This window comes from Ambystoma mexicanum, chromosome 12 (assembly GCF_040938575.1).
Source record: "Ambystoma mexicanum isolate Mex_15411 chromosome 12, UKY_AmexF1_1, whole genome shotgun sequence".
NCBI lineage: Eukaryota > Metazoa > Chordata > Amphibia > Caudata > Ambystomatidae > Ambystoma > Ambystoma mexicanum.
Window position 1 is genome coordinate 1,060,890,122 of NC_090936.1, and position 12,324 is coordinate 1,060,902,445.

At 44.5% G+C, this 12,324-nt stretch overlaps 1 protein-coding gene across 1 annotated transcript in view; it reads right to left on the bottom strand.

Moving 5' to 3' along the window:
* The window catches only part of TMEM209 (transmembrane protein 209), an 834,036-nt gene that overhangs the window by 208,755 nt on the left and 612,957 nt on the right, over positions 1 to 12,324 (bottom strand). The window contains exons 10-11 of the mRNA XM_069629610.1: positions 11,846 to 11,942; positions 11,325 to 11,450 (exon numbers count right to left, since the gene is read on the bottom strand). Coding sequence (XP_069485711.1) covers positions 11,325 to 11,450; positions 11,846 to 11,942 — 223 coding nt within the window. The remainder of the gene's footprint in view (positions 1 to 11,324; positions 11,451 to 11,845; positions 11,943 to 12,324) is intronic.

The window sequence follows — 12,324 nt, forward strand, 5'->3', positions numbered from 1 at the left end:
CGTTCCTACCTGGAGTAAGAAAACATACGTATGAGCGCTAAATAGTAGCTCACTCAAAAAAGCAGGATAAGTGCTTCAGCTTAGCAGCTATTGAGGTTAGTGTGAAATACGAACCATATAGAGATAGAAATCTAGGCAGAGGAAGCCCAGTGTTGAAAAACGAAATGACGTGTCCACAGTGTGCCTCATAAGTCGCTCCAAGCTGAAGTACATTAAGTAACTCCAGCCAAAAAAGATTAAACGTAGCGTGACTCTATGTCTAGTGCTAAACCGGTGCCAGCATGCCCCAGTGTGAAGGAATTAAGAAACTCGAGTGGCAAGGATACCGTGGTAAAACGCTAAACGGAACCAAGCGAGTCATCCATAGACGGCGGCCACCCGACAGGGAACCAATGTGTATCGAGCCTTACCTTCGAATTGAAAGTAGCTGCACCGAGCGTAAATGGATCTAGCAAACGGCTCCGGTGAAAGATCCTGCAGCCAGCGATAAATGCTGTGTGGTACGTACAGCGAGCACTGTGTGCTAAGGAGGCAGCGGTGTTACTAGACCGGATGACCGATGCTAGGACGGTAGTCATGGAGATACAATAGTCCTACAACTATGTCTGGTCAGAAAGACAGCATGCAAACCAGAGTGGTTCTAAACGGCCGCCATCTTAGAATGGCAAAGCCAGTCATGGAACAGATAATGAACTCATAAGAGCGAAAAAGATAAACACTAGAATAGACTACTAGAGAAAGCACACTAGCTGTGACAATTAATACGGAACTAGTCCAGAAAGGTAGGAACCATATAAAGTGTATAAAATCAATTGTAAAAACGAAACATCAGTAGATATAATCGTTAGAAACAAGAAGAGAGTTAAATTAACATGTAAAGAAATAAAGGTGGAAATGGGTGGACAGTCAGCCTTACAGGTGTAGAATGCATGGTAAAGGGTGCAGCGAGTATTACAGACACCAGTATCACTCTTTTAAACTCTGAGGTACCTGGTACACAAAATACAGAGCTAGAAGGTAAAGGGTCAGAAAAATGCGGGCAATTAGATATTATACCATTCGACAGAGTCATTAAGACCCCTGGTATCACTTTGCAAAGTATATATCATCTTTTGCTCCATATTAAACAGTTTTTTCTCACGGATGGCATAATTAGATCCTTTGAGTGATAACAATATTGTCCATTTGAAATCTTCATAGTGGTGTTTCAGAAGATTGAAATGTTTCACCATGGGGGCATTTTCAGTTCTGTTCTTGAGGCAGCTCCGGTGTTCCATGATCCGGACTTTGGCCTTGCGAGTAGTTTTCCCCACATAATGCAGTCCACATTTACAAGTGATCAAGTAAACCACAAATTCGGTGTTACAGTTAGTTAGGTTTTTCTGTGTCCAGAGTTTTGAGAGCCCAACATCAACATTTTTAGTTATAGAGGTCAATTTGCAAACCCCGCATGAACCACAAGGGTAGTGACCGGTGGGTTCAGGTAGACCCCATAGAGTGGTCAATCTGGGTTCCTGGATTGAGATAGATTTCAGTTTGCTATTACTAACTCTGTTGCCTATCGTAGTGCTTCTTTTATAAGCAAAAATTGGCATATTCATAGTAGGAGAGGAGGATTGAAAGATTTTCCAATTCTTCTTAATGATGTTGGTAATATCAAAGCTCTGGTTAGAAAAGGTACTCACACACACAATACGATCATCTTTAGGTTTGATTGGTTTGGGTTCTAATAATGCCTCTCGATTGTTGTTGAAAGCCCTTTTGGCAGATTTTTCCACCAGTTTCTTAGGGTACCCTCTCTGTCTCAGTTTTTTCGCAAGGATATTAGCCTCCGCCTCATATGTTTCTTTAGTAGAACTATTCCTTTTAAGGCGTAGAAACTGGCCAAAGGGGAGGTTGTCACGAAGGTGTTTAATGTGATGGCTGGAGTAGTCCAGAAGGGAATTTTTATCAGTGGGTTTATGATAGGGCTTAATTTTCAGGACTCCATTAGTGGCAAAAATGGTTAAGTCAAGAAAATTAGTGAACTCGTTGCTAGACGTCATAGTAAACTGGAGGTGAGGATGTTATTCAGCCAGTTGAAAAAGTTGTTAGCTTCAGTCAAAGTACCTCTCCATATGACCAGGATGTCATCAATATACCGACTCCATTTCACGATGTTATTACTGTAGGGATTGAGATTGCTATAGATGTTACTTTTCTCAAAAGTCTCTACATATAAGTTAGCGACACTCGGAGCCATAGTGGCACCCATGGCGGTCCCTTCAATTTGTTGAAAAATCCTACCATTGAACTCAAAGTAGTTGCGTTTCAACGCCAGTTCAACACACCAAAGGATAAAAGACGTAGGGACCGGATCCTTATCAACACGGCCGAGAAGTATTTCTTCAATCGCATCTTAGGATGCTTGCTGGGGAATATTGGTGTAGAGAGATACGATGTCCAAACCAAGTAGCAACTGGGTATTGGAATCGAAGGTCAGATTTTCGTAACTATTGATAACATCTCGAGAGTCTTTTACATAGGATAACATTTTTTGCACGAATCCCTTCAAATAATGGTCTGCAAAAGTGGAGAGAGGTTCGAGAACGGAGTTAATCCCTGCCACAATGGGTCGTCCTGGAGGGTTGACCAACGTTTTGTGCACCTTAGGTAAGGTGTAGAACGTGGGGATGCTAGGTTTTTTATTGATGAGAAAATCAGCCTCTTGCTTAGAGATCCACTCTCGGTCTTTAGCTTTGGACACTTTATCAGCGACAAGTGCTATGAGTTCAGGGGTTGGGTCCAGAGTAAGGGGACGATAATAGTGAATATCACTCAGTTGTCTTTCGCATTCCGTAATGTAATCAGTGCGGTTGAGAACCACAATACCTCCACCTTTATCCGCTTTCTTGATGACAATTTGAGAGTTTTTTGACAGAGAGTCAAGTGCTTGAAGTTCCAGATTAGAAAGATTGTGGAAAGGTTTCGAAGGTTTACTTTCCAAGGCTTTAATTTCCGCGATCACTTTCTTTTCAAAAACCAGCGATTCAGGAGAGAAACTCTGTGATGGAGGGTAGAAGGTGGAGGGTTTACGGAGTCCCGTATAATTCGTAGGTCCTTCTGAGGTACTTGCGGTGTCTGAGGAAAAGAATTCTTTCAGATGGATTTTCCTCATTAATTTTTTGAAATCAATTAAAAATTCAAAAGGATCATGTAGTTTAGTCATCACGAAGCCCAGACCTTTATTAAGCACTTGTTGTTCTGTATCAGTAAGAGTGTAATCAGAAAGATTAATCAAAAGCGATTCCCGCTTCTGGTTTGTTTTGGGTCGTCCCAGCTGCTTCTGTTTGGGGCCTGGTATAAAAAACGGCCCTGATTACCTCTTCTTCCTCCATTGTTTTGTCGTCGAGATGGTTGACCTCTTCCTCTTCGGTTGGGAGTTCTATTTCCAGAAGACGTTCCTTCGCCTATAGTTCTCACAGGACTCAGGAAGGGCCTTGTCCGCCTAATGTTGCTAATTCTACTTACTGAAGCAGACTCACCAAGAAGCAAACAATCCATGAAGTGGGCTGCTTCTCCCAGCATAGTCGAGTACATTTGGTTAGGAAATGCACAGTTGGGCTGGTTTACGGCCGTGCATCAAGATCTAATATGCCAAATACCAGTGGCGCTTTAGCTATGCAAGTAAGGCATAAAGGCATTACATGAAGAGTAGCCTATGTATATTCCCACCACAATTGTGTGCTGTGGAATAGTGATCATTTCAAGACAGAGAGCATCAATGTGCTCTTCAGAGCCCTCCTCCAGAGGTGCTAGCTGGTCCTGCCAGTCTGCAAGGATGCTCCTCTCTTGATTCTGATCTTCAAGTTGCATTGCAGTTTTATCTAATTCCAACAGGCAGGTATCAAGTTTGTAAGCTTGCCATAATGGCTCTCTTCTGCCCCCAGTTGCTTCACGACAGTCATGGACCCCGAGGTAGCACACAATTTTTAGGTCACAAGCAAGAAAGAAATTTTTTTTTAAAAAAATCAAATGCAAACATGGCAGAAGGGATCTAACAAGATCTGGGATTTCAAGTCAATTCGGATTAGACCCAGCATTTGCTCAAGTTATGTATATCTTGGGTTTACAAGTGGACACCGTCAATGCCGCACTGGCACCAGAGAACATCAGGCAGGAGATTCAGCTAATTTTGGGGAAGGGGGATTTGTCACTCACAACCTAAATCATAGCCCTGCTGTTTACCTCCATCCAGGCTGCTTTTGGCACTAAAGAGGCTAAAAGAATCGCTACCTGAATGACGTCTCATCTGCCCAAAGAGTATTGTTCAAATGGATTTCTAAAATCTGGCCGTAGTTATTGTGCATAGGGGAACGCAAAGGTTAGCCAAACCAAATTAAGGTAAGCTTGAAGAGTGGTCAAGGATTAGTCTCATGAGAGGTGAGTGGGGTCAGGGTTCCACAATGAGCCGACGCAGCAAAATACACAATGACTCTGCTTAGAAAGGCAAGTACAAAACAACTCTATTACAGGCTCAAAAACACAATAGAAAAATTAATCAAGCAGGTAATACTATCACACAGCACTCAATCATAAAACATCTATTGCTGCTACACTGCCTGCGCCTGATGCGCACACTGTTATTATTGTGCATGATGCCCCCATTGCTGCTACTCTGCCTGCGCCTGATGCGCACACTGTTATTACGGTGCTTGAGGCCCCCCTTGGACCTCTCTACCCTTATGCCAACAACTAATGGTGCCCCGTGGCTCCCCAAGTCCCCAAGCCTGTACACAGAACTGTACCTACCACCTCTCTGAAATGTGGTCTGGTCAAAGCCCGATCTATCACAGCCCATGCCTTGGATATTCATGACCTCATACTCAAAAATAAGACAGACCTCATTATCACTGAAACTTGGCTGAATGAAACTTCGGGCCAGCCCTCGCCCTTGCTATCCCAGATGGTTACACTATCCACAGGTAAGATAGACCCCTCACTAGGGGCGGCGGAGTAGCTCTCATTGCCAAAGAAAGCCTTGCTATTAGAAGAACAGAAGGTAACCTTGGCCACAACTGTGACTACCTCCCACTTAAAATCAATCTCTCCCCTAACATGACTCTGGCCGTCCACCTCGTTTATCGCCCCCCGGGGCCTATCACTGAATTCCATGAATCCCTTATTCACTCCCTCTCCAGCAAGCTGAAAAAGACATCCAAAGTCCTACTCGCAGTTGACCTCAATCTTGGCCTTAATGATCCCAATGACGCCCACGCAGCCACCTTGGAAAAAGCCCTATCCACCTTAGGATTCGGGCAAGCCATCTCCCATCCTACGCACTCTAAAGGACGTTCAGTGGATTGGATTAGCCACCACAACTGCCCAGTACTTCTTACTGAGAACTCACCCATCCCGTGGTCCGACCACCACTACATCCAATTCAACCTCGATACCTCCAAAGAGCCCCCCTGCCCACTATCCCCCTCCCTCCAGGTCTCTCCAGAAGCTCCCGTCAACTCACTGCGGAAAACATCACCCCATTCCTTAAAGTGCCTACACTCCAGGCTCCCTTCTCGCAGGAACCAGAAACCCTTGCCAGATCCTTCAAGCTAGCTATCTCCCAAGAAGTTGACGCTATTGCCCCCCTCACTCTCAGGAAAGCCAAGAAAACCAAGCACACCAATGCCTAGTTCTCCCAGGATCTGCTCCAAATGTGTTCAAAAAAACGAGCCGCCCTCGCCGCTTGGAAAGCCAACCCCAATGACACAACCAAACTAGCTTTCAAGACCATCTCCAAAGACTATAAACTAGGCATAGTCCATGCTAAAGCAAACTCCTTTAACACCAGGATAGCCAATGCCAAATCTGGCACCAAGGAAATCTTTGCCATTTTTAGGGAGCTGGAAACCCCTTCCACCCTGCCACCCACCTAAAGGATGAAAAATGGTGCAACGACATCCAATCTGCCATGCTTAAACTAAATACCCTACAAACAAAAATCCTACCTCACCAAAAGCCCCTTACTCTCCAAATTGCCACTTAGAATAGTAAACAGAATAAAGAGACCAAAATCAAATCCTCTCCGGTATTCAACTTCAAGGACATGACTGAATCCGAAGTCATCTCCCTCCTAAAAACCATCAAACCATCTAACTGTAAGGGCGACGCCTGCCCCGCTCAGCTCATTGAGGACTGTGGCGCGACACTTGCCCCCTTCCTGACAGCATTCATCAATGCCTCCTTCCAGTCTGGCCATGTCCCTTCTGACCACAAGGAGGCCTGTGTACGACCGCTCTTCAAGAAGCCTTCCCTTGACCCTGCGGCACCAGGGAACTACAGGCCCATTACCACCGTCCCCTTCCTGCTTAAAATTCTGGACAAAGCAGCCTACCTGCAAGTCCAGAAATTCCTCGAGGATCACCACCTTCTGGGCCTTCGGCAGTCTGGCTTCAGGCCACGACACAGCACTGAAACGGCCCTCCTCGACTTAAAAAAAATCAAATGGACGACATCAGAGACGCAGGCAAACCAGCGCTCCAGCGCTCCTTCTGCTTCTTGACCTATCGGCCACGTTTGACCTCGTGGCCCACAATACTCTCTGCCATCACCTCTCCATCGCAGCCAGCTTCTCCCCTAATGCATGTGCATGGATCACCTAATTTCTACAGGAAAGGGCCATGAAAGTCTTCTCCGACTCAGCATGCTCTTCCCCTAGTCACATCAAATGTGGGGTGCCTCAGGGCTCCTGCATTGCGCCCACCCTCTACAACCTATTTACTAGGCCCCTCTTCAACCTTCTTGATACCCTGGACATCTCATATATAAACTACGCTGATGACACCCAGGTGCTCATCCCTCTCACAGGTGACTATGAGGCAGATAGGATCACCCTTAACTTCATCTACTGCACCATCCAAGCCTGGATGGCTGAAAATTGGCTGTGCCTAAACAGTGACAAAACCGAGCTTCTGCTCATTGGGTCACCAACCATCCTGGGCAACCTCGACAAGAACTATCGCTCCTTCACCATCGATAATATACCAATTGCTGTGTCGCCATACAGTTAAAACTCTGGGAGTCTACCTAGACTCTAATCTAACCATGAATAGGCAGGTCAACGCCATTGCTTCCTCATCGGCATACTACTCAAAACTGCTCAACGCAGTAAGACCCTTCTTAACCACACAGAACTGCCTTACCATCGCTAGAGCCACTATTGGCTCAAGACTGGACTACTGTAATGCTCTCCTAGGAGGCACTTCCAGCAAAAACATTGCCAAACTCCAACTTGTCCAGAACAACGCCCTTAGGGCTGCAACTGGATTCCCTAAAAAGGACCACATATTGGACCCAAGGAGACAGGTTCACTGGCTTCCTGTTAAACAGAGAATCATCTTTAAAATCCTCTCCATCACTCATAAATGCCTCCATGATCTGGCACCCCCCGCCTACCTCGCCCAGTGCATCGCCCTGCCCACTTCCATGAGGCCATCTAGCCTAGCCTACACCAACATGATCACCAAGCCCAAAACTTGCAGAGTGCGTGCAGGGGGCTCCAGCTTCCCAGCTATCGCTGCCACCCACTGGAAAGCACTACCCTCACACATTAGGGTAATCAACTCCCACCTGGCGTTCCGCAAAGCCATCAAAACCAGCCAAATGTCAGTCCTTGCTCTCACTGTGTACTCTCTGGAACCATCTTGTATGCCCAGCTGTACTCTGTAACCTAGCACATATGATGTAACCAAGTAACCGCATGTCCTAAATGTACTCATGCCTACGTACACTTTCATGTAAACAGCGCCTCAATGCCTTTGGGCGTAGTGCGCTTTATAAATGAACAAAATAAATAAATAAAATATATACAATCACCTTTGGTTTGTAGAAACACATACAATTCACTTAAACACTTGAAAGGAAGGTAAGTAATTATGCATTAAGGAAAATCAGTTAACAAAAATGAAGAACTAAATTTTTAAGTACAAACCCCATGTTGAAATGGGCCTTGCAGCAGGCACTGATGCAGGCCTCTTCAGGACACTACCATACGGAGGGGAGCCGGTTCCAGCGACGCACACTGCACACTAGTGACAGCAGGTGTCTCTTCAGTCACAAACGAAAACTGCCTTCCAGGACAGGATCCCTTGATGCTGGAAAGCTGAAACGTCGCAGGAAGGAGACTTGTAAAACGACCACCGGACGAAAACGCGTTACGGTGAGGCTTCTGAAGCGATAGCCCAATTCAGAGCTGGTCGGTCCAGCGAGTGGTCCAAGGAAAGTCCTGAAGGCTCCAAACTGCAGGAACCTGAGACGATGTCAAGACATGTTGGTTCCACCAGTCCAAGAGTCGAAACACCCACAGGGGCCTTTTCAGATCAGGTAGTCCAGCAGGGATTCACCGGGACAGTTGCAGGAAAAGTCGTTCACGGGTCTGGAGTCTGCTACACAGGACACTTGGCTCCATTGCTGATCTACTGGAATGGCTGCAGGACTCCTCTTATCCTAAATTCAGGTGAGTGATCAAACTCAGCCCTACAATAGCAAGGAGCTGACCCACTCATTCAGCCAGCAGTGGTCCAATCAGAGACCACTGCAGGTTTTACTCATGCATGCACACTAGACTTTCAGGCACTATAGTTGTGGACTGGGACCAGACAGTCCGACCCACTTCCTGTATCCAGACACAAATGGCACGGACTAGCCCGTGAAAACAGCAGCTTCCCCGGTCTAATGCAAAACCATATTAGGGATTCCCTGAACTGAGAGGGCAGGAAGAAGGCCAGGAAACAAAATGGCCAAAGGGCAAGCAATAAACCTGGCACTAGTCACATTTAGTATCCAGACGCTGTAAACGTGAATGTGCATACAAAAATACATGCAAAAATGGGAACAATTAACTGCTGCCACCAGCTAGTCCTTAGACACATTAAAAAGTGACCCCAAAATCCCCAGTGTAAAGGGCTATGGTAATACAAAGGTATCCCCATGTACTGCATTGTAAGATGCTGTGTGCACCGTTTGAAAATACCAAAACAGGTCAAAAGGAAAAGGCAAAAGGGAAAGTTTCCCAGTACTGAGTCTTACAGACAGATTCGATTCCCCATGACAAAATGCGAAACAAACAAAAGCAAAAGGTTTTGGGGTCCATAGAATATGGAGGGAAAATTGCCTAAAAGGGAAATCTTTCCCAACAAGTACCACTGTTGGAGGAAATGACAGTAGTGCTGCACTGAAGGGTAGAGGCTATAGAGGCCTGTAATGACAGGGCAATGTTTGGCTCATCCTCACATATAATTCTTTATTGAAGCAGACACTAGCAAAGCAGGCTGGGGGACCGACAAAAGACAGCTTTGGTGGAAGACAATTGGTCTTGCGAAGAGCTCAATCTGTAAAGCAACTGCCCACAATGGTTTGAGGGCTCCTTCATAGAGAAAACGCTCGCCAACAAATTAGTGGATTGTTGTACCCTACTCAAAATGGACAACATATATCAGCAGACAACATGTGGACCTTCTCGTAGGGACACAGTATTAGCTATGAATGGAGCTAGCAGAGAACCGCTAGCACTACTGCCTAGACAACCACATTTCAGTGACTAGTACATCTGGGGCTGACCGACTTAACAGCAGTCTGGAATCTCAGATATCCAGTTACTGGAAGCTGAACGAGGATATCATTGAGATGCTGAACAGATACTGGGGAGAGTTACTCATCGATTAAACTCATCCTGGCTGAATGCTCAGCTTCCACCTCACTGGGAAGCAAAGCCTGACAGCAGCATTTGATGCGTCCCTGCATTCATTGAAGACAAATGAACTATGCTTTCATCCCATTCACAACAATCAACAGAATGCAGGGCAGGACTTTGAAAAGAGAATGTGGAGCTAGTTGTGACAACACTTTTGTGGACCATGCAAGTATTGGTTTCCAGCTGCTCTCGAAAATACAGATCTAACTGACCCACTAAGTGAATTATGGGCATTGTTCCTCAAGGCTGGAGGATTTCCAGGCCTGTTGGGCAATGCTAAGCCGTTTGGGAAAGGTGCAAAGACTCAGCGACAAGGCGATCCTAGAAAAGCCATCATTGTCTGGCGAGCTCTGAACAAGATTCAGCACTTAATTCACAGCCCAAAGGGCAGAATACTGATTGACAGGTGGTGTGATAATTGTAATGCCTTTCAGCATTCTACATTCTAAAGACTCCAAACGATGCTAACCTGGAGGACATTTGGGAGAGCTGCCAACAGGTCTGGCGAATCAGACCAAGTCTTCCATCTCAAGCCCATTGATAAATCGGCTTCAGTAGCGAGTACGTTTTAAAAATAGCATAACGCTAGTCTCCAGTCTTGCCAAAAAAGGACGAATTTTCAAATTATGGGAGCAATCCATTAAAAGGCAAGCATTACCTGGCCCAATTTAAATATATGGAAAGTTGATCTGACTGTCAATGTGATGATCTATTGTATCTCATTTAAAGAAGATTGTTCTTATGTTATCAAAATTGTTGTATTTGCAAAAGAGATTTACATTGCCCTTCTGGCTGATCCCTATGTTCTTTCAGGGACAGGGATGAAATTATTAAAGGGGCAGCAGAAGCACTTTCCCGGCCAAGATGGTTCAGTTTTGTAATGTAGACATTAGTTATGTCGAAGGACACGTTATGATGTGCCATTAGCACTGACGAAAAAGGTAAAGGACAATGGAGAGAGGAGTGGCTGATTGGAAGTACTAATCAAGGGACACCTTTTCTCTGTGTAAGCAAATTCTGCATGACTTCTGCAAGGTCCAGTTTGTGTTCATTGTGAACCAATTAAATATTTCTTCATGTATCTGTAGTCTCTTGGTTTAGTAATGATTGCCAGGAAAGGATCTTCCAATGTCTTTGGGATAACCAATCAAAGTCCAATCGGTAATGGTTAGATACAGATTAAGTTTCAAGAACCTCAAAGACAACATTAAAATAAATCTCAGGCCACTGCACCATTTTCTTTTCTTTCCATCATCCCTTGCAATCTCTAGCTGTGCTAGTGGCTGCCAATTTGAGAAGAGTTTAAAGGTTTAGCAGCCTGGGCTTCCAACAGAGAAAGAGAAGCATAAGACGTGCTTCAGTGCCTATAATAGAATAAAGACTTCCAATAGGATATTCTGCAAATTCTTTGTTGATCACGGACTGAAAACAATTCAAGAGAATAATTTTGAGGCATAAAATGAATGCAGAGCTCTCATTTGTGGATGACCAACATACGCCTGAGTGCATCCAATACAGGCTAGAGCATTAGAAAATGGGACATTTAAGAAAAAACAGTAACCTGAAGCCCCATTATAAGTCATGCACTGCTTACCTTTGATCCTTTCAAACAAGTACTCCTGGTTGGGGGTTACTTCCAGGTACTGCACTATGGTGTTCAGTGTGGGAATGAGAGGTGCTTTAACCAAAGCTGCTTGCTTAAGACTGCTGATGCTTGCTTCTGCAATTCAATACACCAGGAAACATCACTTGCAATTCACAGAAATGAGAATTCTTAATGCATAACGTTTAGTCAAATGCAGAGGGTCCATAAGATCAAATACTACCAACCCTAAACATTGCAGAGTTGTGTTAAAATGTTTTATAATATTTGTCATCCAAGTTTATTCAGATTTTTAAAACACAAGGTATGTTTTCCAGAACTCTATAGACAGTTTAGCTTGTTTGAAAGGAGTGAAGAAAGCATTTTGACAGCTGCTTTAAGCAATACAACTTCAACTCTCCTAAAATGGAGATCCTGTGCTTCCCATTTCAATTTAACACCTTGGATCACATATTAGCCTTGGAGGATTCTTCCCATGCTGAGATTAATTTGTTCTAGCGATCCATGCATACCTCCAATCTTCAGCTCAGGACAACCAAGTCTTCGCATCTGCGTGTTCACCGACTCAATCTCATGGACAAGAGGGACCAAAATCGTCTCGTTAACCCACTGAGAGAGAGATGGGAGAGACAGAGAAGGCATTAAATATCAGAACAAAAAAAAATGTGAATACAACATTAAGTATTAAATGTAGTGTAAAAGCAGTTTTTCCTGACCTCCCGCAGAACGGGAATCAGTTACTCCCCCCACCCCCCAGAATCCCAACCAAGATCAATTAACCTAATACATAATAGAAAAGGATTCCAGATTAAGGAACTGGGGTTAGGTTTCTGGGTGCATTGCAAAGGGAGGGAAATTAAATTCACCAGGGTATAAACTAAGAACACACCAGACTTCTAGATCAAAAACTGAAATATTTAGCATTCTATGATTTTTGATTGCATCATTAAACTGTTTTCTCCAATCAAAAGTATTTGTATTTATTAAATTT